Source organism: Sprattus sprattus (assembly GCF_963457725.1).
Source record: "Sprattus sprattus genome assembly, chromosome: 3".
NCBI classification, from domain to species: domain Eukaryota; kingdom Metazoa; phylum Chordata; class Actinopteri; order Clupeiformes; family Clupeidae; genus Sprattus; species Sprattus sprattus.
The window spans coordinates 5,225,941-5,253,653 of NC_137922.1; the positions used below are offsets into that span (position 1 = coordinate 5,225,941).

Here is a 27,713-nt window from a genome sequence, read left to right on the forward strand (position 1 = left end):
GCCGAGGCTCCTAGAGCCCGACCTTGACAGCGTAATCTCATGATGGACTGTAGGTGGGCTGCTGGCCAGACACCTGGGATCATAAATACATACAAGGGCCAGAAGCCCAGACCAAGCAGGAGAGGCACCCAGAAGGCATGGAAAGAAGTTAACTCAACGTGTATGTGAAGTTGAGTCCAGGGACTTTGCTCAAGGTTTCAACTGTACGTGTTATGCCAGCAGGATACACCCATGTGTTGCTCGTAACTCTCTCAGCCTTGTGAGCTTCTTCTGAGAGACACTCCAGCATTCTTACTGAAGACTTCTAACTATGGAGTGGAAAAAGGATCCAGACTGATATCTTGGCCCTAGTATGGAAAATTATCCACGATACTGTCTGGATGCAAAACTACTGGGCAAGGAGCAGTTTCTCAATCGCCACCCGTGACAATTACCAAATTAACACAACACCACAATTAGGCGGGGTATCTAAATTCGATGTCTGCTTTTTTAGAAGGCTATTTGGAGCTTATTTTTCTTACACGGTCACTGTCTGAAGCATACCACCCCTTAGCACGTCACTGTCTGATGCATATCACTCCTTAGCACGTCACTGTCTGAAGCATATCACTCCTTAGCACTGTCACTGTCTGCTGCATATCACCCCTTAGCACGTCACTGTCTGATGCATATCACCCCTTAGCACTGTCACTGTCTGCTGCATATCACCCCTTAGCACGTCACTGTCTGATGCATATCATTCCTTAGCACGTCACTGTCTGATGCATATCACTCCTTAGCACATCACTGTCTGATGCATATCACCCCTTAGCACATCACTGTCTGATGCATATCATTCCTTAGCACGTCACTGTCTGATGCATATCACTCCTTACCACTGTCACTGTCTGAAGCATATCACCCCTTAGCATCGTCACTGTCTGTGAATAAGGACAACTCAGTAAAAACGTGTTTTAAAAGGCAATGGGTTGAAAAATAATCATAATAAAATCAAGGATGTGATTTAGACAATTTTGTTAGGGATTGGCAACATGAAGGATTATCTTTACTCGCTGATGACTTACTACTTAATACTTACCTCACTGAAGTTGTCATTCCACATCTCACTTGTATGAAGTCGTTCCCTTGGTTCTATGTGCTCGACAGATTTAGTCCTGAGGAGGTTATGTTAACTATGTATTTCTGGTTATAATACTTTTACTTTGATAGGGACCGGATGTTGTACCTGAGAGGTGATTGTGTGTGTGGTACGGATTTACTTGAAGTTGAACCAGTAAATGGAGTTAAAGAAACAAGGTGTTTTCTCTGAGTTTACATGGTAGCAGAGGATGGTTTCTGCAAATTACAAGATTCCGCCGACCTTTGACGAAGGAAAGCCGTATGAAAGCTGGAAAAATGAAGTTGAAATGTGGACACGAGTTACAGAACTTCCAAAAAAGAAGCAGGCTCTTGCGGTGGCTTTGGCGCTTACTGGGCGAGCGCGAGACACAGCTATGGAGGTACCTATCGATGATCTAAACAAAGATGCTGGTATGACAACTTTGTTAAATGCACTTGATAAACTGTTTCTGAAAGAAGAAAAGGACATAACGTATGAGGCATATTCGAATTTTGATCGGATAACGAGAGACAGTAATGTGTCAATGACTGATTACATCATTAACTTTGAGCAACGTTATTTAAGAATGCGCAAATACAACATGGAATTGCCCGATGCAGTTTTAGCTTTCAAGTTGCTTGACACGGCATGCATTGAAGTAAAAGACCGACAGTTAGCGCTGACGGCATGTACGGAATTAACGTTTGCTTCAATGAAGTCGGCACTGAAAAGGATTTTTGGAGGGAAGATGTCAGCTCCAACGATGGGAATTAACCAAGACGTTGCCTACGTCACGACTGAACAGAGGCGCCAGAGAAGCAGGCCGTCGTGGTCAAAAGGCGAACAGTCAAAAACACCCTTGCCAGGCACTAACCCTTTGGACAAGCTCGGACGCAGATCAAAATGTGCCATTTGCCAAAGCACATTCCACTGGGCTAAGGACTGCCCACACAAGGGTGAGCAAGTAAAATTAACTGAAGACGTTGATGAGTGTAACATTACTCTCTTTACAAAAGAGTCACCCACTGATGCAGAAATATTTTTGACAGAATGTTTTAGTTCTGCAATAATAGACACTGCCTGCACACGCACTGTGTGTGGAGAGGAATGGCTAGATAGCTATATCAGGGGAATAAGCAAAAGTGAGTCAGAGAAGATGAGAAAGACTGAGCAACGCAGTAATAGACCATTCAAGTTTGGGGATGGAAAAGTGGTCCATTCCACCAGAAAACTGAAAATTCCGGCAAAGATTGGTCAAACAAAGTGCAACATTGAGACTGAAGTTGTTCCAGCACAGATTCCACTGCTTTTAAGCAAGTTGTCCATGAAAAAGGCAGGGACTGTTCTCAACATGGAAAATGACAGTGCAGTGATGTTCAATCAACCTGTACAATTGGACTTTACAAGCTCTGGGCATTACTGTGTGAACATTATGGACACTGGGGGTGAACCCTCTCAAAGTGATGATTGTGTCCTTGTAGCCACTGGAGGTGGCGCCTCTAATGAACAAAGCGATGAGGAAATACTGGCTGTCGCAGAAAACATGAGCAAAGCTGAAAAGAAAAAAATGCTAGTGAAACTTCACAGACAGTTTGGTCATGCCTCGGCTGAACGGCTGCTAAGGCTTTTATCTAGTTCAGGCACAAAAGATGCAGAATGTGCCATCATTCTTGAGAAAATTGTGAGTGAGTGTGACACATGCCGAAGATACAGTAAGATGAAACCCAGGCCTGCTGTTGGTCTTCCTCTGGCATCTCAGCACAATGAAACCGTGGCAGTCGACCTCCATGAACTGAAGCCAGGTATGTGGTATCTTCACATTATTGATCAATTCACGAGATTTAGTGCAGGAAGCATTCTGACCACTAAGGCAGGACCTGAGATTGTTAAACACTTCATCCATGACTGGATAAGCGTGCATGGCCCACCTCAGAAGCTGTTCAGCGACAATGGAGGAGAGTTCAACAATGATGAGGTCAGAGATATGGCAGAAAATTTCAACATAGAAGTAAAAACAACAGCTGCGTACAGCCCTTGGAGTAATGGACTGTGTGAACGTCACAATCAAACATTGACAGAGATCATACAGAAATTGAGAAACAGTAACGACTGTGACTGGGACATTGCCTTGGACTGGGCGCTCATGGCAAAGAATACCATGCAAAATGTTCACGGTTACAGTCCTCATCAGTTGGTGTTTGGACAGAACCCTAACTTGCCCTCCGTGCTGACTGACAAGCCGCCAGCCTTAGAGGGCAGTACAAAAAGTGAGTGGGTAGCAAAACACATCTCTGCCTTACATGCAGCAAGAAGGGCATTTACTGAGGCAGAGTGTTCAGAGAGAATAAGGAGAGCACTGCGTAAACAGCTACGGAGTACAAATGAGAGATACGAGACTGGTGACAAGGTGTACTACAAGAGAGTAGATTGCCCAGAGTGGAAAGGACCAGGCACTGTGATAGGCCAAGATGGAGCAGTGGTCTTTGTCAGACATGGTGGTACCTGTGTTAGGGTGCACTACCTGAGACTTATGAAAGAAAAAAACTTGACAGATGCTGCAGAAGATCACATCTCTCTTGACAGTGACATGGATGATACAGGAACAGGAGTACTCACAGGGATGGAGACTGAAACACACCAAGCAGATGATGACACATGGATGCCAAATGCCATAGAACTGCGAAATGATGTTCCTCTGAAAACAGGGCAAATTCTGAATTACAGAGATGGCCGTAGTGGATCTTTACACAGAGCAGAAGTTCTTGGTCGAGCAGGTAAAGCTACCGGCAAATACAAAAGTTGGTACAATTTGCTATACATTGAACCAAGCAATGTTGCAGGCAAGACTGATTCAATCGATGTATCAAAGTTGAATGACCTTCAGATAGAGCCACCTGTGATGACAACAGATAACAGTGAGGATGTGCTAATAACAAAAGATGTGTCATTTGACATAGCTAAACAGGAGGAGATAAAGAATTGGAGTGACAACAAAGTGTTTGAAGTTGTTCAAGACAAAGGACAAAGAAGCATCAGCACCCGATGGGTATGCACTCTGAAAGAGACCTCGGCCGGGATAGTACCTAAAGCAAGGTTAGTGGCAAGAGGTTTTGAAGAGCTTCAAGTGTCAGAGCTACAGAAAGATTCGCCAACATGTGCTTCTGAATCCCTTCGACTACTTTTAGCTGTCATCTGTCAAAAACAGTGGACACTACATTCCATGGACATAAAAGCTGCATTCCTACAGGGAATAGAGCTGTCACGTGACATTTACATCAGGCCTCCCCATGAGGCAGACTGCAAAGGAACATTATGGAAGCTCAAAAAATGTGTGTATGGTTTGGCAGATGCCTCACTGTACTGGTACAACAGAGTGAAAGAAATAGTGCTGGAAGCAGGGGGCAAAATGTCCAAAGTAGACCCCGCTGTTTTCTATTGGACTGACAAAGACTGTGCTGTTACTGGGGTACTGGCATGTCATGTCGACGACTTCATATGGGGAGGCACCCAAAGCTTCTCTGAAACAGTGATACCTTACCTCAGGTCAGTCTTTCAAGTGGGGCGTGAAGAGCATGATCGTTTCTGCTATGTTGGAATAGACTTTGTGACTGTAAATAATGCTGTGCAGGTTCATCAGGAGAATTACACCCAACACATGCAGCCCATACACATGGCTCCTTCACGAGCTGTCAAGCAAGACTCTCCTCTTTATGAAGAGGAAAAGGATCAACTCCGATCAAAGATAGGTCAGATTCTCTGGGTAGCAAGACAAAGCAGGCCAGATGTCATGTTTGATGCTAGTAACTTGGCCTCTAACCTTAAGAATGCAACAGTGCAAACGATTCATGAGGCAAACAGAATAGTGTGTAAGCTTAAATCCAAGAAAGTAGTGCTAAACTTCCAACACTTGGGAAGTGAGAGTGCTCTCAAGATTGTCATGTTCAGTGATGCCTCTTTTGGAAATCTTTCCGATGGAGCCACTCAAGGAGGTCATTTAATTGTTTTGATGGGAGAAGATGGTACATTTTCACCACTCTCTTGGCAATCAAAGAGAGTAAAGAGAGTCGTGCGAAGTACACTTGCTGGAGAAACATTGGCAATGTCTGATGGAATAGACAATGCAATTTTTCTAGCCACATTGTTCTCTGAGCTGACATCAGGTGGCGCTGCAAACGCACCACCTATAATCTGTGTGACAGACAACCATTCGCTTGTTGATGCACTTAAGTCTACGAAGTCTGTCTCTGAGAAAAGACTTCGCCTGGAGATAAGTAGCATAAAAGAACTTGTCCAAATGAAGAGGATTGAGCGTGTGTTGTGGAAAAACACAAAAGACCAACTTGCAGACTGTCTTACCAAAAAGGGCGCATCAGCTCATATGTTACTCAAAGCACTGAGTGATGGACAATGGAAGCTTGACTAAACTGAAATCTTAATTTTGTACAGTTGTTATACCTTTGCACTAAAGTACATTCAGAAAATGTTTAACCAAGTTAGGCTATATATTTGCAATATGTTCACTTTTGTTATGTTGTTACCTAAAGGGCACTGAGGTGCTGTAAGAATATTCAGGTTACACTTTGACTATGCCCTGTGATGTTATGCTCACTTTAATATGTAATCCTCAAGTTTTTTTTATTTAAAAAAGAGAGTGAGTTTGTTAACTATGTATTTCTGGTTATAATACTTTTACTTTGATAGGGACCGGATGTTGTACCTGAGAGGTGATTGTGTGTGTGGTACGGATTTACTTGAAGTTGAACCAGTAAATGGAGTTAAAGAAACAAGGTGTTTTCTCTGAGTTTACAGGTTACCCATCTGTCTTACTTCCTCCGTGGGACCGCCCCCACTGGGACTGAGCATAGAGCTGACACTAACAGGGCATATTTGCTTATTATGGAAATGCTAGCCCAGCTCCTGGCTAAAGCTCTGAATCTAGGCCAGGCACCTGTGTTTCAAGTGAAGTTTGCTGCAGTGCTGTGAGGCAGCCATTGAGATGAGACACATGCATCGGAGTAGGACATAGCCTACTTACGACCCCGTTCATGTATGTCTTTGCAGACATGGCGGAAAGCTTACACATGGGTTAACCTGATGAAGGCCATGAAACACCCGTCATGGACGATGGCTGATGCCACCTGTCAGTGGACCTTGTTGTTCTGTGGATCCTAAATAGTCAAGTGTACTTTATCCCACCTAAGTGTACTTTATCCCACCTAAATGCACTGCACATGTATGAATGAGACGTTGCAAACTGCACATGTTTGTGCAATGCAGTCTCTCTATATCACTCTGATACGTCCATTCAGTCACTCGCACTCAAAGAAATATGTCATTGACATTTCTGCAGGACCATTGAGTCTGAAGCCCTTTAGCCTATTCACTAAAAAGCAGGAAATCTTCAACAAGGAGGCTAAAGTATCCAACTTCACAACGTAGAGTTATTGCACTTTTATTTTATATAAACCTGCTGTGTACCGCAACACATACGTCACATTCCAGAGGCTTCAGTTCAGGGAGCACATGGATCGATGAAGCAGAGGTATGGAAATGAAAGATAAGAAGAAAAAACAAATCCACAGCGTATAACCAGACACTTCCATGAATCACTGCAGGGTTGGTCACCAGATGCACAGTATAGAAACGACAAGCCCTACATCCACTCAGGAGGTGGACAGATGGCTCTGAGACATGTTTGATGAAACACTGGAACTTCACGTTTGCACAAGGGTTTAAGAACCTACAACAAACACACACACACACACACACACACACACACACACACACACACACACACACACACACACACACACACACACACACACACACACACACACACAGGGGCGGCCATTCCTACAGGCGGTATAGGCGGTCGCCTAGGGGGGCGCCAAAGAGGGGGGCGCCAAAAACTGCGCCCAGCAAAAAAAAAAAAAAAGAATATCTTGCCAATAAAAAAAATCATCTAACATTAGGGTAAAATGAGCCGAAAACGGAAGGGGGTACGTGCCTCCTTGGCTAGCACAGTGAGGCGTTTCGTTAGTGGGTGTGTGTTAAAAAAAACTTTGAAGCTGAACAAAATAATAACGAGGCAAAAGCCATCTGGGACGCAATTTAAGACGAAAAGAAAGGAAGAGGAAGAGAAACGGGCCAATGAGAAAGGTAAATCCTTAAATCCTGTTCTCTGCCTAGAATGAATTCCAGATGAGAAAACATCCATGAACCCGTGAACTGTCCCTGGCACTTTAGTGGAGCTTAGAAGAAAAGATGTACCTTATCATTGAAAGTTGTCCTACTCCCTGTCACATAGTTCTTTAAGGATTTTACAGAGGCGGGTATATAAAAAATGATATGTCCATGTATTCTACATTATACAAAAAGTAGGCTGTAGGCAAGCTGTAGGCTAACGTAATTTGCGTCATTTTCGACGTGTCATGAAATACAAATTTAAGTAATCATAACAACGTTAGTTTCAGTGGAGCGAGCTAGCCAGTTTAATTAGACATGATTGAACTAATCAAGAGCTATGCATGTTGGAATAAAAAAAGTATGTCAGGCTGTCCAAATACACCAAAATGCTTAATAACTACATAACAGTTACATTTAACAAATAATGATAATACATACTGTAACGACATAGTCGCCCCATAATGCTGTGCGGTGGTCGCATACTTTTCTATGTGTGATGCACTAACGATGTTCCCATGTTCCTTACTGTTCTTATTGCATGTCGTTGTTCTGTGTTGGGACTGAGTTTATACAGGTGTGTGACGGTAACACAGTCTATTTGCTGCGATCGTCGTTGTGTTAATGTGAAAGAAATGCAGTCTTACAAGGCAAAATAGCGTTTGAAAGTTGTAATTTCGTTTTCGTGGGGAAAAAATAGGAGTGAAGCTCACCTAGAGCGCCAAATGTGCTAGGGCCGCCCCTGCACACACCACACACACACACACACACACACACACACACACACACACACACACACACACACACACACACACACCACACACACACACACACACACACACACACACACACACACACACACACACACACACACACACACACACACACACACACACACACACACACACACACACACACACACACACACACACACACACACACACACACACACTCATATACACACATACACACTATCATACACAAACACCTACACACAGCTAGGTGGCTGTTACGGTGAGGGTGGTATGGTGGTCTCCTCGGGGGGGAATGTTTTCTCAGACTCCGGCGTGCTGAACTCCTGAGGGTTGGGGGCGGTGGGGGCGGCGTTGGCAGCGTTGGCCTGCGTGTTGTCGTGCACGCGGCGGTTGAGCTGGATCACCGTGGTCTTGGAGGGCATCGAGGACTGGCCATTTTCCTGGGCGGGGTGCTTGCAGTGGAAGAGGATCAGGAAACACCTGTAGAACTGAAGGCAGAAAAATGGATGAAGAGCTGTTGTATGACTTCTCTGTTTCCCCTGTGGTGGAAAGAGTGAAGAGTTCAGGATAAAATTGGCAAAATACATTTCTGTCTTTCTTCTGTAAGCCAAAGCAACTTAAAGAAAATATGCTTGGAAGCTAGCAAAACACCTCGCTGTAAAGTTTATACACTAAATCTAATCCGCCATCCTGTTGAATCAGTGTGTTGAGTTATCCATTTCAACAAAAGTTTAAGATGTGGGTAACTGTCTGTCGTCATTTTTGAATATACAGGACCGTAAAAGGGTAACTGTAGGACAATGACTGTTAAATGGAACTAAAATCAGAACAGTAGAAGAATGGTTGCTCAGTAAACTTGTGCCTGTGTCTGTGGCTGCTCATTAAGACTAAACTTGACATACACTGGATCATTTAACTCCTCAGCATGTTGTTATTGAATATCTGTCAGATGTTATTTTTGTTCAGATTTGCATAATCTTTCACAACCTGTAAGAATTCTGTGTGATTCTGTGTATGTTTTTTTTTTGTTCCATCTGTAGGCATCATTCTGATGATGACGCTTTGTGAGACGGTCGACGTCTACGAGTTCATTCCGTCTGAGCGCCTGACAGACCTTTGCCACTATTACGAGAGTGCCCGTTACGACGCCTGCACCCTGGGAGCGTACCATCCACTGCTTCACGAGAAGATGTTCATCCGCCGTACGACTTCCAGCTCTGAGAGACAGATCAGGGTCAAGGGACAGGTCACCCTGCCGGGGCTCAGAAGCATCCGGTGCGCACCCTGAGCTCTGACTGATTGGTGGCACTTTAGGGTGGGTGGGGAGTACCAAACACAAGTGCTGTAGTGAGCAGTGACCAAGTGCACAGGGGAAACACAGACTCTACACCAGTCCAGCATAGAGGTTATGCTTGTTTGGACATTCTACATTGTAGTCTGAAGTCAATTATCTAGAATGTTCTGGAGATTGACTACATCGATAGTAATAATAACGCTGGACTGTCATGAAATATATGGGAGCAAAACCTTTTGTTTATTTTACAGGCTCAAAATCGCATAGGCTATCCTTATTAACAATGGATTACTGTAATTCCACTACTTTTAGCGGTAACAAGCATGTAACAAAGTATTTTTTTAAATCGAGTATTGCAGTTACAATTACTGAAATTTAAATCGGCCCTGGCATGCCAGAGATTTAAGGGCCGACATACGTATGACATTATTGTAACCGAAATAGACAACATCGACTCATCCTATGGCCTATCTTTCAAAGTGAGAGCAACTGTAACTGACAATGGCTCTAATTTTGTCAAGGCGTTTCAAATGTACCAGCCACCTGAGTCAGACACTGAACATCATTTGGAGGAGGACGAGGCGATTTTTACAGACGTTTGGGATGTGCTAGATAATGCTGTCGATGTCAATGACGCGGTTTTACCCCCGCATCACAGATGCGCATCGCACACATTAAACCTCATCTCATGCACTGATGTCGATAAGTGGCTAATGTCAAAGCCGGAAAAGAAATCTATCTACAGAAATGCTACCACAAAATGCGCAGGTCAACAAGGCAAGTCGGTCAACGGTGGCTTCGGAGATTGTCAACGACGTTATAGCTAAGAAGCTGCTTGTACCTTGCACCACCAGGTGGAATTCATTCTATGATGAGGTAGCTCGAATTTCTGAGATACCTGTGGCCGAATTGAATACAATATCCTCCCAACTTCAAATGAAATGCATCAGTGAAAGGGAACATCAGGTCCTTGAAGAGTATTGGGTTGTGATGAAGCCACTTACTGTGGCTCTGGACATTCTGCAAGGAGAGGACAACTGTTTTTACGGAACACTCTTGCCCACTCCGGAGACGTTGATGTCTAAGACTCTGGATTTAAAAAAAACACCTTGCCATCCTGGATGGCCTACCAGAGGCAATTGTCCAGGTAAGAGCTGCTATTTAATTTTGCAATTATATTTATCCAGTCAATAGCTCAGTTGCATTTATTTTTGTCCAGATAATGTGAAGTATTTATAAGTGCAGGTCAATTAAGTAGTGACTACTCAGTAGCCAGATTTGTGCTATATGCCAAATATGCATATTGTATGATACACTTGTTTTTAAGACTTGTTTTAATACTCTTCTTATGTCTTTTGTGTCGGGTATTACAGGCAATCAAAACAAGATTTGCACGTGTTCTTGAGGATAATGATGCTCTACTGGCTGCTGCAACCCTACCCAAGTTCAAGTTACGTTGGCTGCGTGACCAGGAGAGGAAGGACCTGGTAAAAGCAAGTCTCGTAGCAGAATGCAGAAAATCTGTCCCAGAACAGGATGAGCACCCAGGGGAAACCCCAACAACACAGCGCCGACCATCTACCAAAGAGGATGAATCCTTTAGTTTTGATGACAGTGAGGAGGATGCCTTTGTCTCTGTTGAAAATGAAGTAGCTGATGAGCCACAGGGATGGATGCTCTGAATCAGTTTCCCATGATAAAGAAAGTATCACTTAAATATAATGCAGCCACTCCATCCAGTGCCCCGGTGGAAAGACTCTTTAACCTTGGAAACCTGATTCTCTCTCCAAAGAGTAAAAGGCTCTCAGATCAAAAGTTTGAGAAGCTTCTCCTCTTGAGGTGCAATAACTGGTTTGAGAGCTAGCAATGTTGTGGCTACTGGTCAGAGGTGAGAGATGAGACTTGTGAGCCCATTTTAACGTTTGTTGAGAATCTCATCTCTTATCTCTATGAGGCATGTTTGTTAAACCAATTATATGCAGCACCTCAGGGCACCTTGGTTTTTTCTTTTATTTCGTTTTAATACTGTAGGCCAATCACTTTATTTAATTGGGCCTAATGCGGTAAAAAAAAAAGCATTGTTAAATTAATGAGACATTTATTTTGTATTAATTTAAGTATTAAAAGGGACTTTTGTACCCTTGCTTGATTTGGAGGCCTGTTGCCCTGTTGATTACAATAAATAGGTCAAAAAATATGTCTCTTGTGTTTGACTTTTCAGTTCTGTTCATATTCAATACATTTAAAAAGCAGTCATAAAAGTAACTTAAAAGTTACTTTCCCTAGTAACTAATTACCTTTGATATACAGGAACTGGTGGAGTAATTCAATAACCTTTTTAAAAAGTAACTAGTAACTGTAACTAACTACTAATTTTCAGTAACTTGCCAACACTGGTTTTCAAACAGTTCTGATAAGCTGTAATTATGCTTCAATGAATTTGAAGAAGGACTACTGTTTATTCCTTGTAAAACTGCCCAGAACCCACAGTGATGTTGTCATCTTGTATCATTGTAATCTTATCTGATGCAATCATTTTAAAGGGATTCTTTTGAACCAAACCTTACGTTAATGAACTTTGGCCTGCCGCTGCCCACGATCATGCTGCTATATTATTATAAATATAGTATTTTTTTCTTTGAAAATATGACCCAGGATGAAGGCTGTGGACAAGTCTGCTAGTTTACCTGTTTGTTCATAAGGATGTATATTATGGGGTTGATGGCAGTGCTGCTCTTCGCCAGGAGTGAGGGCACCACACTGGCAATGGGTGTGATGAGTCCTGGCGGGCCGAACGTGGCCATCATGGCCACAACACCATAGGGCATCCAGCAGATCAGGTAGCATACCACAGTGGTGATCACCATGAACAGGATGTGATACTCTCTCCGCCGTGCAGCTGACTTACGGACCCTGCCAACCTGGAAGGAAAGCAAAGGGGAGGGGGGGACACAGAATCATTTGATGGACTACCACGGTCTTGCCACGGTCTTGCATGTGTATGTGAGTGTGTGTGTGTGTGTGTGTGTGTGTGTGTGTGTGTGTGTGTGTGTGTGTGTGTGTGTGTGTGTGTGTGTGTGTGTGTGTTGATGGCCTACCACGGTCTTGCCTAATAAGAGACTAAACCAGTGTGTGTCTGTCAATGCTGCTGTTAGCTAACTTCTGCGGAGTCCAATGGTTAATGTAACACGACACGTTATTGAAAGCTGATTATTCAATGGTAGACAGCAAAAGGAACGCATGGTGGAGTGTTGCAGTGTTGGTTCTCCTTCTGGAAGTTTCTTCCATCTTCTTCTAGAGCTCAGCCAGAGTGACCATCATCTGACTAGTGCCCCGTAATTAACTACGGTCCTGTCTCTGAGCTCTGCAAGCAGTTCTTCAGACCTCATGGCTTGGTTTTAGCTCTGATATGCATTGTCAGGGGTGAGACTATATATAAACAGGTGTGTGCCATTCCAAATCATGTTGGGTCAATTACATTTCAAAGGGTCTGAATACTTTCAGTTTTTCCTTTTTAATACATTTGCTACATTTCTAAAATGATGTATTTGCTTTGTCATTATGAGACATTGGGTGGAGATTGATGAGTGAAAGTTGAGTGAACGATTTGAGCATAAGGCTGGTCTGAATACTTTGTGAATGCACTGTATCATTTGCAGACAAAAGGCAAGGAGGGGCTCAAGTATCCCCGCTTGGCTTCATTAGTCGCTCATACAGAGTTGCCCTGAAGAGAGCACCGCACACCAAAACACTTCAACGCATCCCTATGTCTGTAGATCCCACCTCAGCCATATTAATAGCGCACAGATATCTCACGCTGAAAGGCACACATTGAAGGAGGGAGGAGTGGACTCTTGTGCTAATAAATTATAACTTAAAAAGCCCTTAGCCATACACTTAGCAACACCGTGCCCAAAACCATATCTCATTAAGACTGAGGTCAGAGCTTGGGCAAGGACACGTGGAGACAGTTGTGTACTGTGTGAATTATTATTATTATAATGTCGAAAGGGTCTTTCATTATCATCAGGTAAGTGCGTGCCGGAAGGTCCGCCTGATATTTTCTAAGCTATGCTACATACTCAGCTCATTAAAGAATGCACAATGCATGTGGTGAATAAAGAATATCCCTTGACACTCAGACTGTGCCCACACTTAGCTGGGTACATTTGAAAATGCTGATTTTATGTAAAAACATTGTCTGTCTTTCGTCAACGTTTCATCAACGTTTTACAAATGTTCTCGGCCCCACCAAAATGCCGACATGTCACAGAGGTGTTGGGTGGTGGTGTCATTCGTCATTGTCTCGGAAACTCCCCATCCACACTACAACACAAACAGTTTTTCAGTTAAGATATAGTTTTGGGGAGAAATAATTATGCATTTTAACATTTACCCGGGTTAGTGTGTGGACAGGACCTCAAACCTTTAGCAAGAAGAGGACTGACCATCTAACTCTAAATATGAACTTGAATGCCATAATACCCAATATATGCATAATAACCTAATCAAATCCAAAACATGGATCACAGAATAATTTAAATAATTAAATATTAAATCATTTATATTAAACATATTCTAAGCCAAGTTTAGTTCACACTCCTATGCACACAGCAGGCTACATAAAAGGTAATGAAACACACTACAGTGTAGTCTGCTCTTTCTTTCTATGTTGAGGGCTATCTGGAGATAGTAGAGGAGCCATTTTTTTTTTAAAGGTGCAAAAAACATGCAGGTGAATGGGAAAGCTCCAGAACAGCTTCTGCAATTGAATTTGGGACAACTGAGTACTTCAATTAAGTTAAGCCACCATCTTTCCTTTCAGCCTGATATAATTTTGATAGGGTGAAGGATGGGTTATTCACAGCCATCTGTGTCAGAGCAAACAAGTTGTTTAAACATTGTCCGATGGTTCAGGTATTATTTGCCTTTACCATTATTGCTTAAGGGCATACAAGGATGTCACTTCAAGCTATCACGTTCAAGTCTGATGTTTGCACATGTCTGGTGTTGAGGTGATTGAGTGTATCTTTTCGTAATTGTCTGAACAATATTACGTCTTTATCGTGAATGTTCTTGTATTGTAGAATTTTGGGGCATTGTCATTTTATCTTATATTATATTTAATGCTTCTGATGTTAAAGAAATGAATAGAGGAATTACAATCAATTAATAGATATAACGACTGTAATGGCTGGCAGCTGATTGAATGTCTTTACCGTTATGGAGAATGGGTAATTACGTACCTACCATACCTACTATAGTTATATTTTATTCAAATTTCAGCTATTCTATTTCAGTATACGGACTCCTTGTGTCTTTGCTGTTAGGATAGTAGTCTATGCTGTTATGTGAAAAACCGTAAGGACTCAATTAAACCATAACATTTTCCCAAATATTAGCTTTTAAGCTTTCCAGATGGGTGAACTGCTAGACGAAAGTATGCAGATTGTGAAACGATCATGAAAACAACATTTTGGAAATTGTCTTTACGGTTATTGGGACTATTTTATGAGCCAGATAACAGAGAGGTAGCAGGGCATACACCTGTGTATTTGATTTATTTACCAGCTCCTCTCAAAGTATTCTAAGACACCACCTGGTGTGAACAGCAAGCAGTTTTCTTCTGACGGTGAAACCCAAAACCATATCCTCCATGCAGGGGCTTAACTATAGGGGGTGCAGTAGGTACGATTGCACCTGGGCCCGTCGGTCTTGGGAGCCCGTAGCCGTGGGCCATAGACATATTTACGTCAATCTAAATAGTCTGAAGGCGGAAGAACACATCTCACCTGTACTTGACTCTCTCTACACTGACTAGAACTAAAGAACACATCTCACCTGTACTTGCCTCTCTCTACACTGACTAGAACTAAAGAACACATCTCACCTGTACTTGCCTCCCTACACTGCTGTTCACACACTGTCTAGGGGGTATGCCCCACTCCTAAGGTGCCCAGGTTTGAGGGGGTATGCCCAATTCCTAAGGTGCCCAGGGTTGAGGGGGTATGCCCCACTCCTAAGGTGCCCAGGGTTGAGGAGGTATGCCCAATTCCTAAGGTGCCCAGGGTTGAGGGGGTATGCCCCACTTCTAAGGTGCCCAGGGTTGAGGGGGTATGCCCCACTCCTAAGGTGCCCAGGGTTGACGGGGTACGCCCCACTCCCACTCCTTCACTTGTGTATGACTAATATTCTGTTTATAAACCTGTGTCTGTTCTCTTCCATATTCCTTTGCCTGCAAATGCTGATAGCTATGATAACATTGTTCCTCATTACAATAACCTATACTTATGTACGTATAGGTACAAAGGAACATACGTACATAATTATGTATACGTACATAAGGCACATACGTACATAATTATGAATACATACATAAGGAACATACGTAAAGAATTATGTATACGTACATAATAGTAGCCTAACAAGCATGCTGTACATCCACCAAACCGTTTTACAACCACTCCACTCGCGTATACATACAAAGGAACATACGTACATAATTATGTATACGTACATAAGGCACATACGTACATAATTATGTATACGTACATAAGGCACATACGAACATAATTATGAATACATACATAAGGAACATACGTAAAGAATTATGGATACGTACATAATAGTAGCCTAACAAGCATGCTGTACATCCACCAAACCGTTTTACAACCACTCCACTCGCGTATACGTACAAAGGAACATACGTACATAATTATGTATACGTACATAAGGCACATACGTACATAATTATGCATACGTACATAAGGCACATACGTACATAATTATGAATACATACATAAGGAACATACGTAAAGAATTATGTATACGTACATAATAGTAGCCTAACAAGCATGCTGTACATCCACCAAACCGTTTTACAACCACTCCACTCGCGTATACGTACAAAGGAACATACGTACATAATTATGTATACGTACATAAGGCACATACGTACATAATTATGTATACGTACATAAGGCACATACGTACATAATTATGAATACATACATAAGGAACATACGTAAAGAATTATGTATACGTACATCATAGTAGCCTAAAAAGCATGCTGTACATCCACCAAACCGTTTTACAACCACTCCTTTAAATAAAGGCTCTTTCCATTTGTGTCCACTATCAATCTTGTATGTATCCTTGAGTGTATATATGCTGCATGTATGCTAATATGTTTTACCCTGATGCATATATGAATTTATATGCTTTTTTCTGACTCTCTCGTCTCTACTTTCCATTCTGCTCCCCACACACTCACAGCCCTTTTTATCTCTCCACCCAGCTGGCCCCAATCAGATGAATCCCCCCTTATGTGGGACTTTTCCCTTGCCTTGGCACTATGGCCTTTGTGCTCCAGATGTTCATGAGATCAGAACTAAAGAAAAATGAATGGAATCGACTCAGCACGCCTGTGATTAAGGATGTAGCCATAGACTTCCATCCTTTCTGTAGCTGCATTATCACCACAACAGATTTCAGTGGGAAAATCCATCCAGTGGACAGGCGCGTAACCAGTGAAGTCCACCACTGAGAATGAAAAGAGTAGGCAACCCACCTGTTTGACTGCGTAGACCAATGAGCAAAAGGAACATAGTAGGCAACCCACCTGTTTGACTGCGTAGACCAATGAGCAAAAGGAACAGAGTAGGCAACCCACCTGTTTGACTGCGTAGACCAATGAGCAAAAGGAACAGAGTAGGCAACCCACCTGTTTGACTGCGTAGACCAATGAGCAAAAGGAACATAGTAGGGAACCCACCTGTTTGACTGCGTAGACCAATGAGCAAAAGGAACATAGTAGGGAACCCACCTGTTTGACTGCGTAGACCAATGAGCAAAAGGAACATAGTAGGGAACCCACCTGTTTGACTGCGTAGACCAATCTCCCATAGCAGTATACCATGACAATCACCGGTACACCCAGGCAAAAGATGAACAGGCAGATAATATAGGAGTGAGATCCCACTGTGTTTGAAGTCCACGAGACCGAGCAGCTGGTCCCAGCACCTTCCAGGTTATAACTACTCCAGCCCAGTAGGGGGGGCACCGTCCAGAACAGTGAGTAGAGCCAGGACCCCCCGACGGCCACAAGGGGCCTGCGGTAGTCTGGGCCCCGTTTGTTATAGACGGTGAGTGTGCTGTAGCGGTCATAGGAGAGGGCGGCCAATGAGACCAGGGACACAATGCCTGTTAGGAGAAAGCAGATTGATGTAAAACCACTTAGTAAGAACACTTTTTATACACTTGTACACTTTATACTTTTGGAATAGTGTGCTGAGATTACTATTCTGAGGAAACTACAGTCTATAGAAGGTCATTTGCCTACGTTTATGTAGTGCATTTGTATGCCTTTTTTGAAAGAAAAATGCCTAATGCACAGACCTGTACTAAATAAACTGTGAAAACATTTTAATTGTTGGATGAAAACATGAGATTTGGAATCAATCCAAGTGTTGTGGAAATGTGGCTTCACTTCTCCTTTGGCATCTGTTGTGTATTGATATTGCCACTACAGCTCCCATGATCCTCAGGTCATGGGGGAACTATAAATGGGCTGCGCTCCCATCGTTCACTCTCTTGTCACTTATGGATTATGACTCTGCATTCACACAACGCTGCGCTCCTGATGAACCAGGGCTACTAATAAATACCAGTTACATTAATAGCGACGTCTGCATCTTACTTCCTTAATGCGTGCCCCCACACGGACACAACAGCATCCACAGCAGAAACATTGTTAGAGAGCCAGACTCACATAATGTGGCCTGTCAAATCAATTCATGTGATTGTGAATTAATGAATATCATGTGAAATTGAATTCATTTTATGTGCTGAATTTGGCATGGCCAATGGTGCAGATGTTTCTGAGTAGAGATGTCAGGTCAAGTTGGTTGTGCTTGTGATGTTGAAGGGAAGATTGTTTCCCTGAGCACGAACTTACAAAAAGAAAGGAAAAGACTTCAGGTCAGGACAGGACAGGTGCTGGCCAGTAACTGATCAGTGAAGCCACTATGAGTACACTTTTCATTTTTCAACATCATTGGTGTAAATCCTACCAGTTTAAGACATTTGTTTAAGTCTGCAAATGGAGTACTTCAACTAGCACTAAATCTTCTAACAGGAGCTGAGCTTCAAAGTCTTAAAATGTAATTGTTTCAACTGTTGTAATGCCCCTTTAATTTTTCTCCTGTTCTTTTGTCTGTTCATTTGTAAAGCAGTTTCAATTACCAATGTGCATGAATTGTTGCTATATAAAAATGTGCCTTGCCTTGAAAAAAGGGCTAATTCTTGCACTGAAATCAGCTTAACCAAATACTGTGATGGACAAGTTCTCATAAATGTATCAACAAATCAATGTCAGTATATATATATATTCTCTCTATCAATGCCACTAACTGTTTTGTGGCTATGTATTTGTGGCTATAGATTGTGACAAGGGTTACTCAGCGAAGTGATGTAACTATTGTTAATAACATTCACCTTCAATTTCACTGATTATGAAACAGTTGTCCATAATGATCAATCACTTCACAAAATGCTAAACCATAGCCCTATTATTAAAGCCTGTGTTAATAGAGTAGAATAAGTAGGCCTGTTATTAAGGCACCTGTTCATAGAGTAGAATAAGTAGGCCTGTTATTAAAGCAGCTGTTCATAGAGTAGAATAAGTAGGCCTGTTATTAACGCACCTGTTCATAGAGTATTATAAGTAGGCCTGTTATTAAAGCACCTGTTCATAGAGTATTATAAGTAGGCCTGTTATTAAGGCACATGTTCATAGAGTATTATAAGTAGGCCTGTTATTAAAGCAGCTGTTAATGGAGTAGAATAAGTAGGCCTGTTATTAAACCAGCTGTTCATAGAGTATTATAAGTAGGCATGTTATTAAAGCAGCTGTTAATAGAGTAGAATAAGTAGGCCTGTTATTAAAGCAGCTGTTAATAGAGTACAACAGCTTTGGCTCTATTACATTAATCATGAAGAGAGACCAAAGAAAGGAATACAACTGGTCTCTCATGTAAAAAGATAAGATTCTTATTCATCTAGGTCAGTCTTCTCAATGGAACTATGATAAGATTCTTATTCATCTAGGTCAGTCTACTCAATGAAACTACGAAACTAGTAGCTTTCAGCAATGCCAGAACTTCATAGAGACAACCCAGAGGAATGTATCACTTGAGAGTTTGAATCTCAAAAGTAGACAAAAGAAAAACCTTATAGCAACGAAAGACAGCCCATCATTTATTAGCATGAGACCCTGCAGGAAGCACTCCATTAATATCAAAAAGCTTTAGCACACACACACACACGCACACACACGCACACACACACACACACACACACACACACACACACACACACACACACACACACACACACACACACACACACACACACACACACACACACACACACACACACACACACACACACACACACACACACACACACACACACACACACACACACACACACACACACACACACACACACACACACACACACTCACACACACACACACACACACACACACGATCCAATCCTGATAAAGGGTCAATTGGGTCAAAAGGTCAGATGAAGGGATTGGACCTTCTGATCTGCCTCTGTGCCCTGTAACATCCCTCCCCCCCCCCCCCCCATGTCTGAGAGGTGATTAATAACAAAGCTGTGCCACATATTGATGCAAGAGTAGGCTGAGGTGAAATTCTACTCGCTGATACTATTTAGGTTGCTGCAGTGGTCTGGCGATATAAGGGGGAACAAACTCTTCTTTGTGCTTTTTTCCTAGAGATAGGGGTGTGGGTTCTCTTTGAAAGATGTCCTGTAGGTTTTGCATTGATCAGCCTCTGACAATGCATCCAGGCAGAAATGAAGCCCATTCTACTACACCATGCACACTTATAAGCCTGGGTGCATTATTAGCTCTCTTTCAGTGCTCTGTATGCCAGCCTCAATGCTTGTGGGGTTAAAAATATTGTCGTGTCATTCATAAGTTCATGAGTTTGAATGGAGCAGAATACAGCAGAGATATACTGAGGAAATTACATCTGGAGATGAAACAGCAGATACTTCCAGATATCTCCATTCCACCATGAAACATGGGAATGGGACCAAATACAATGTTTGATTGTTGATTCATTAAGTATTCACTCATTCATTTTCATTCTCATTTTATTGTGACACAATAAACTAAATGCAAAGTAAATGTATGTAATACGCTGTTGTTTTGCATGTTAGTATTAGGCTAGAGTCAGAAGTAATCTATTTTGTCTGAAATGTATTGCTATGGATTTCCTCACTAGGACAACACAGCAGACACCTGTCATGATAAACTTGAATGTTAGTGACACTTAGTGGAAGTCTTGTGTCATAATTCCCACACCCCCTCAAGTTCCTCCACCGTACTACGTCTGTCCGTCCCTCTCATGTTCATTCAGCTCTGCCCTGTCTGTCCGTCCCTTTCATGTTCAGTCAGCTGAGTCCTGTCTGTCCGTCCCTTTCATATCATGTCTGTCCGTCTTCTTCATTCCATTGTTTGCAGTTTGCTTAGAAGTGGAGACTGCCCTCAGAACTTCAGACATCCAAACAAAGGAATTATGATGACATTTCTAGCAACAGTCCTACACTTGTTCCTAAGCAGTCATACAAACTAATGCGGACGAATGTCTGATATCATCTCAGGCCACCGTACCCAGATATTTCCAGGACATACAGTACACCCTTGCATAGTGTCTTTCATCTTGCTGACAACAATCCTGAACAGCTAGTCAGACACAAACCATGAAGCTTCACTTGTCAACCCCAGACTCTCTAATAAGTACGGTTCTAAGTAACTGTCAAAAGTAGATTCTCTAATAAGTATGGTTCTCTAAGTAACTAAGTTTGCATCACCTTCAAGTTTTCTTCTGCATATTCTGGATTGTAATTGTGTGTTTTGTAAAAAAAGAAATGACACGGCCTGCCATTTTTAATATTCCTAAAAATGAGGCTTTGACACTTTCTTCTTTTGCATATTGATCGTTATTAACATGCTGTAGGCCTATTTGATACCCGTATAATTGTCTGTCTCTTTAAGAAAGAAACTCAAACTAATCTGTGTATCCATCACCTTTAGTCCACTCATGATAACTAATCGGGGGGTATGGACTCACTCTCCAGGACACAGCATCGTTAAGAGAAGTCACCCCAAATGGGTTTAAGTTTGTCTTTCCAAAGGCACCAAAATCTAAAACATTGGTTTAGATTGGTCTTTTCACATATAAATCCTTGTTTTTCAGAGACTTTCAGATGCTTAATTATAAACCAAAAAACTGAATTAGTATTAATAATCATTTTTATTTCTGCATGACATGAGTACATGAATGGGTCCCCATACAATGCCACCATTACCCACCTGGGCCTAAACTGAACTGGCACTGCTTAACTAGCAAAAGGAATTAATGATACGTGGAGAATTCCCTAAGATTTCCCTCCATCTTTCCTTCAGCCTTCAGAGGGAAGAAAGGGTCAACTAATTACTATTACTACGCACGCACACACACACGGACACACACACACACACACACACACACACACACACACACACACACACACACACACACACACACACACACACACACACAAACACAGACAGACAGACAGACACACACACACATAGACACACACACACACACACACACACACACACACACACATCATTGATTGAATGGGTGGGAAAGACAGAGGAAAAAAGAGAAATCAGGAGATATAGAGGGACAACCGTCTTGTCCCTAGAGAGAGTGTGTGTGTGTGTGTGTGTGTGTGTGTGTGTGTGTGTGTGTGTATGTGTGTGTGTGTCTGTCTGTCTGTCTGTGCTTGTGTGTGTGTGTGTGTGTGTGTGTGTGTGTGTGTGAGAGAGAGAGAGAGAGAGAGAAGGAGAGAGAGAGGGATAAAGAGAGAGTGCTGTTATGACAACAACATGTGTAGGCTGTACCAAAGGTATGCATACAGTTGTGTCAGTAAGGAGGGTGGTAGCAGGACTTCAGGCTGTCCATTTAAGGTAGTCTGTTGAGTGCCTTTGATCCATGACGTTCCCAAGGCAATCTCACAGTATGTTTTCCTCTTGCCGTGTTCATTGGCTCTGAGAAAATGGAATGGTTGTTGGTTCTATGTAAGCCTGAGGCTACACACCCAAAGGACTATTCGGATAGAAATCACTTTGTTCGAATCACAATTTGATTTGTTTTCAAACCAATTGAAAGTATTCCATGCATTTCCTATTCCAATCAGCGAAGCTGTTATCTTAATAGGCCTACTACACTGCCATGACAGATTATTTTACAGCTTCACGTAATGTTGCCTTTCTCATTACTGGAGCACTTGCTAGGTAACACCAACCTCTAACAAGTGAATAGGAATAGGTGTCACGTTTTTTAGTGAATAGGATTTATAGGTGATATGTTTACTCAATGATTTACATAGTCCCTTTTATGACCTACGCCATAAACGTTAAGCGCACGCATTCTGGATGCAAAAAAACGGCAATTTCAGCCATAGTTAGTGACAGTGCAAGAGGATTTTGAAAAAAAAAAAAGCTAAGGATTTCTTCGTCTCGGTTTCTTCGTTAAAAAAAATGGCCATCTTGTTGTGTTGTGGGACGCCAAAACAGAGTAGGATGGTAGGATGACATTGTGGTACTTCTTCTGTGTATTCTGTGCGTGTATTTTTAGGGTGTTTAGTTAAATTGGGTGTGATTAGGTCAGTACCTATCAGTCAGCTCAGTCACTCAGAATGCCGCTACTCTCAGCTTGCCCAGTTGAATGTTTGAGTGTTTGTGCACAATAGGACTCAAATACCTGCCAACAAGACCAGCCAGGAAGACTCCACATTCTGAAGAGAAAGCAAATGCGTTTGCAGTGGAAAAAAAGTGCTCAAAAAATGGTCACCAATATCACAAATCAAGGGCAAAGCAAAAGCCACCAGGAAGAACACTACAATTCAGGAGTTGTATGGCAACAGGCTGAGAAGTAATTTTCTCCCAGCAGTGAAAAATGCAGTGAATTACTGCATTTGATTTAAAAAAACAAAGCTTCATCAGCACAGGAGAATCCTACCACACCAATATATAATCCCACCGATTAGATTCACTGTATTAGCTGGCAGGCTGAACAACATATATTCTGGAAGTGAGAACCACGGTGAGTCCAAAAGACTTGCAGAGGGAAGTGGACTGTCTGTTCATACCCCCATCGCACCGCTGCTCACTGAGCTCTGTGTTTCTGACAGCAGCTTGCTAGCCTGCAGCGCTGCAACCCTCCTGAGGAGAGAGAGGACTAAGCCAACATGAAACACACTCACTTCTTGTGTTGATTAGGAGAAACCTACCGGCCAATCATCCTCTCCCCAGAGCTGGCCGTCTGTGGCAACTCCACAAGAAGCCTTTTCCCCGTCCCAGGCACTCCTCCCCTGCCTTCCCCAAACAGGTAAATGGACTGCTCTGTTCTGGAGGTACAATGGCAATAAGATGAGATGCTTCGATCTGTGGCCTTATACACGGCAGAGTCTCCATTACTGAAGAGTGGATAGTCATATAAGCTGCTGTTGTGTCAGACTAACCTTACCACACACAGACTATATTTGTTTCACACTCCAAGGACTACACTATAAAATGCATGAAGAGAAATCAAAGAGGAGACAAACAAACTGTATGTACGAATGTGTGGAAACTGATAATATGCCTTACTACTTACAGTATTGTTTGAGATTGTAGATAGTGAGTTTGTAGGACAAGTGGGTAATCTGTGACATAAACTGTTGCATAGTTTCCTCTTGTTCAGGGTTCCACCTCTTTTTGCAGATGTGAACAATATGCATATCATGTCCGTGGAAAATTGATTTCCCCTTGCAAAATGATTTAGAATGTTCCCCCATCAAGTTCCGCGCAGATCATTGAAGTCCCAGCAGAACCCATGGTTGGTGTAATTAAATCACATCATAATGCTTAGCAGGCAGATCACAAAACACAGGGGATGTGACTGAGGTCTAGGAGGTTATCAGAAAAAATACCACCAGAAACTGATAGCTGGGAGAGAAATCAACTGTGCAGCCAGGACAGTGTATAAGGATACAACAGCTCTCTGCTGATGTGAGAGGGGACATGTGCTTGGAAATGCTGTTTCAGTACAGCATGACACCGAAACTACGACAAACATAATAGCCCCATTGGTTCTGCTCCAGGTGCGGGCAAGATTAGACGGGGAGAGGGTGGGGACAAGTAATATGGAGGGGCTTAGGGAAGATGAGGCTTTGCAATGGCTCTGCAGTCATTTTACAGTCTTATACTCAGCAGTGCTATGAGGGAGTGGTTACTAGTGTGAAAAGGAAATCTCAACTGCCAATGCCATTTATACCAGTCCAATATCACATCTTGATCTAGTTGACAGCGTAGACTTCCTACGGGTGTGTGCGAAGACACAAGGTTCTGACGAAAAGTACTATCAGCATTGCATCATCAAGTACTATCATCATATCACCATTTGCAGGACTGCCAACTTTTAGGATTAGGATGTAAGTCCCCCCACCAAAATCTAAGAGAAAGATTGCAGAATCACAAAGTCAGAGAGTGTGGTGCAAAAAGTGAACACTATACCACGGTCCCATCCTTCCCATTTGTTAAAACACAGAATCAAGCCGGAGTCTGGGTGGATGTGGGAGTATGTCGGATCGATTAGTTGGATCATATGACATATGGGCAGGAAAAGGAAGTGTAGACATTTTCCAAGATTCTGCAGAAATGACATTCTATTTTCAAAAGAGAAATTCCAGTAGCAAACCGGCCTGGTGTAATCACACTGAACACGAACTGCTAACAGGCAGCTGCCTGTCATAATATAGATAGCGCCCTCAACCAAGATAGCTGCTATCATCCACTAACACCACCCAGCCCTGTCGTATCACTAAGACCCTCCCCAATACACAGTTATGCAGCAAAGTATGTTGAATTGTTTAGCAAGACGGAGGAAATGGTACAACTGTGAAAATATACACACAATTCTGAATGCAAGTGATTCCTGTTAATTTCATACCTGATTATAAAAATAATTCCTATCACACTGATAGTGCTGTTCACATTTTCAGCCTTTTTTCAAACTTACAGAATATGCCGTTTATATGAAGTCATTCACCACCCCACTGATGGAATTGATGAAAATGAACCCCTGGCATACTTCTCCCTCCTCTTCAGCACGACTTCACATGTGTGGGCACTGGGTCCACACTGAGAGCAAATCAATTTCTAACGCTGGCAGCAGAGATCATTGACAGCGAGAATATTTCATGTTTGAAGATAAATAGCAGGCAAGCATCGTCATCTATCGCTGAAATGACATTCAACTCCAATCTGAGATGCTAAATTGCCTCGTGATTGCGAGGGGTAAACACTGTGGTTAGGAGCAGATTTAAAATTCAAAAGACCACGAAAGAGACATCCAATTTCTGCTCATACATCGTTGCAGTCCCTTTTATGAAACTCATTCTGATAAAGCCCAACATTGACACAGAAATATTAAAGAAATATTATAAGTAAGGATCTGCAGAGTCCGACTCAAAAGCACAGTTGAGAGAGAAAAAGACCTGCAGTGAGGAAGACCCCCGACAAGGCCATACTTTATGAATCTCAGACGTCCGTCTTATAAGATGTCTAACACAGACTGATGATGAATGTAGTTTGTACATCTCCAGTTTGGTCAGCTAAACTAACCGCTGGACTTATAAAGTAACATGCCTATGCGAAGACCTACAACACATTACTGAATAAGGTGATTGTTATAAAACACTTAGGCCAAGTGTGAATATTTAACAGCCTTTCAACTAGGGTGATCACGGGCGAGACGAAACTTGGGTTGAAAAAGGAGGAGAAAGGGGCGAAGAGGACACTCAAAACATATTGTTTTGTTTCTCCAGAAAATTAGTTTTTTGGGGTGGAGTGGGTGTCGGAGGTGGACAAGGTGGAAAAGTCCAAAAGGAGGACTCAACCTAACTCCAGCAAGAAGGCTCGAAAGCCAGACTGTCAGGACGAAATTCGTACGATTGGTCACCCTACTTTCAATATATCTGGGCAATGGACTGGAGTCCACAGGGCGTCGACTGCTGGCTAATGCACCTCTAATGCACTTCGTGACTTGTGCCAAAATAGGCCACACTTACTCCCATGGTGTGACATTGCTGCTAGCTAAAAGTCAGCCGTGTCCATCTGAAAACAGTTACTGCATCAGCATTTGTCCTCTCCAATTGTTTCTCATGAGCCTCCATTTCCTCTTGATAACTCTGCCAGAGATTTCAACATCACTGTAAATTTGGAAAAGAGTGTGTTTGCGCTCTTGATTAATGCAAATATGTCTAATGTCACCTCTATGTGTACATATTGCATTCATTAAAGATCAATACCAACAAACCTCCCAAAACATAAATTAAATGAAATACGAGTAAGTCATACAACTCGTTATGGCCTTTTTAAACTTTATATTTAATGTATTAAGTATTAATATTCGACGTATCATTTAACTCACCGAAGCAAGAGTTGATAAAGCCGTACCACATGCATCCATGTCTACCTGCCAGCCACCGTCCTTTGATGCTAGAGGCGAAGCTGAGCGTGGTTCCAAACATGCACACAAGCATGTCGCTCACGCTGATGTTCAACAGCAGCATATTCACCGGGGTACGGAGCGTCTTGAACTTGCAGAAGAGGACCAATACCACTAGGTTGTTGACGAAGCCAAGCACCATGATAGATCCCAAAAAAACAGCGAGAACATTCAGTCCAGTTCGTGAGAGTTTGGTGGTAGGGTTCCAATCCTGGTCCAAATAATTGAGAGCGTCTTCACCAGTTCCGTTAACGCTGTAATTGAAATTAGCCACTTCGGAAAACATAGTCGGTTATTGTTTCATATTGCATTATAGTCTACTTGTTTTGAAAGATGATGGTTGTGTTCCATGTGTAGCAAAAAGAGCGGTAACGTCCAGCCTATACAGTCTTTGTTTACCAACAATTTTAATGAGCCCAATAGAAAAATACACCTAATCTCCCACTGTTATTGTTGAAGACATAGCTTACACTAGGTACATAAAGTTACTTAACGCCACTTACAGTCATTCTTTTAGCAGGCTGTACTGGTGCCGTAAGAACACGAATGCCGGTAGACCTCACGCACAATAGCCTACAAACTCCAATGTGACCCACACAAAAGCATGCACGCAAGCTAATTGATCCAATGGGTCGTTTTTTCTCCGCCCATTTATTGGAAGATTCAGGGGTATTTATATTCCTGTTCTTGTCAAATATACTGGTTTCGCATTCATTCATTTAGACACACAGTCATAACAACAG

General features: G+C 42.4%; 1 protein-coding gene across 1 annotated transcript; it reads right to left on the bottom strand.

Annotated features, from left to right (window-relative positions):
• Positions 1-8,291: 8,291 nt before the first annotated feature.
• tmtops2a (teleost multiple tissue opsin 2a) lies at positions 8,292-27,510 on the bottom strand (the record flags this gene model as incomplete). The annotated part of the gene is made up of 4 exons (XM_080835904.1): positions 26,893-27,510; positions 17,208-17,533; positions 12,019-12,252; positions 8,292-8,525 (listed from the first exon to the last, which is right to left on the bottom strand). Exons 1-4 carry the CDS (start codon positions 27,254-27,256, stop codon positions 8,292-8,294), a joined length of 1,158 nt encoding a protein of 385 aa, XP_080692030.1. The 5' UTR covers positions 27,257-27,510.
• Positions 27,511-27,713: the final 203 nt, after the last annotated feature.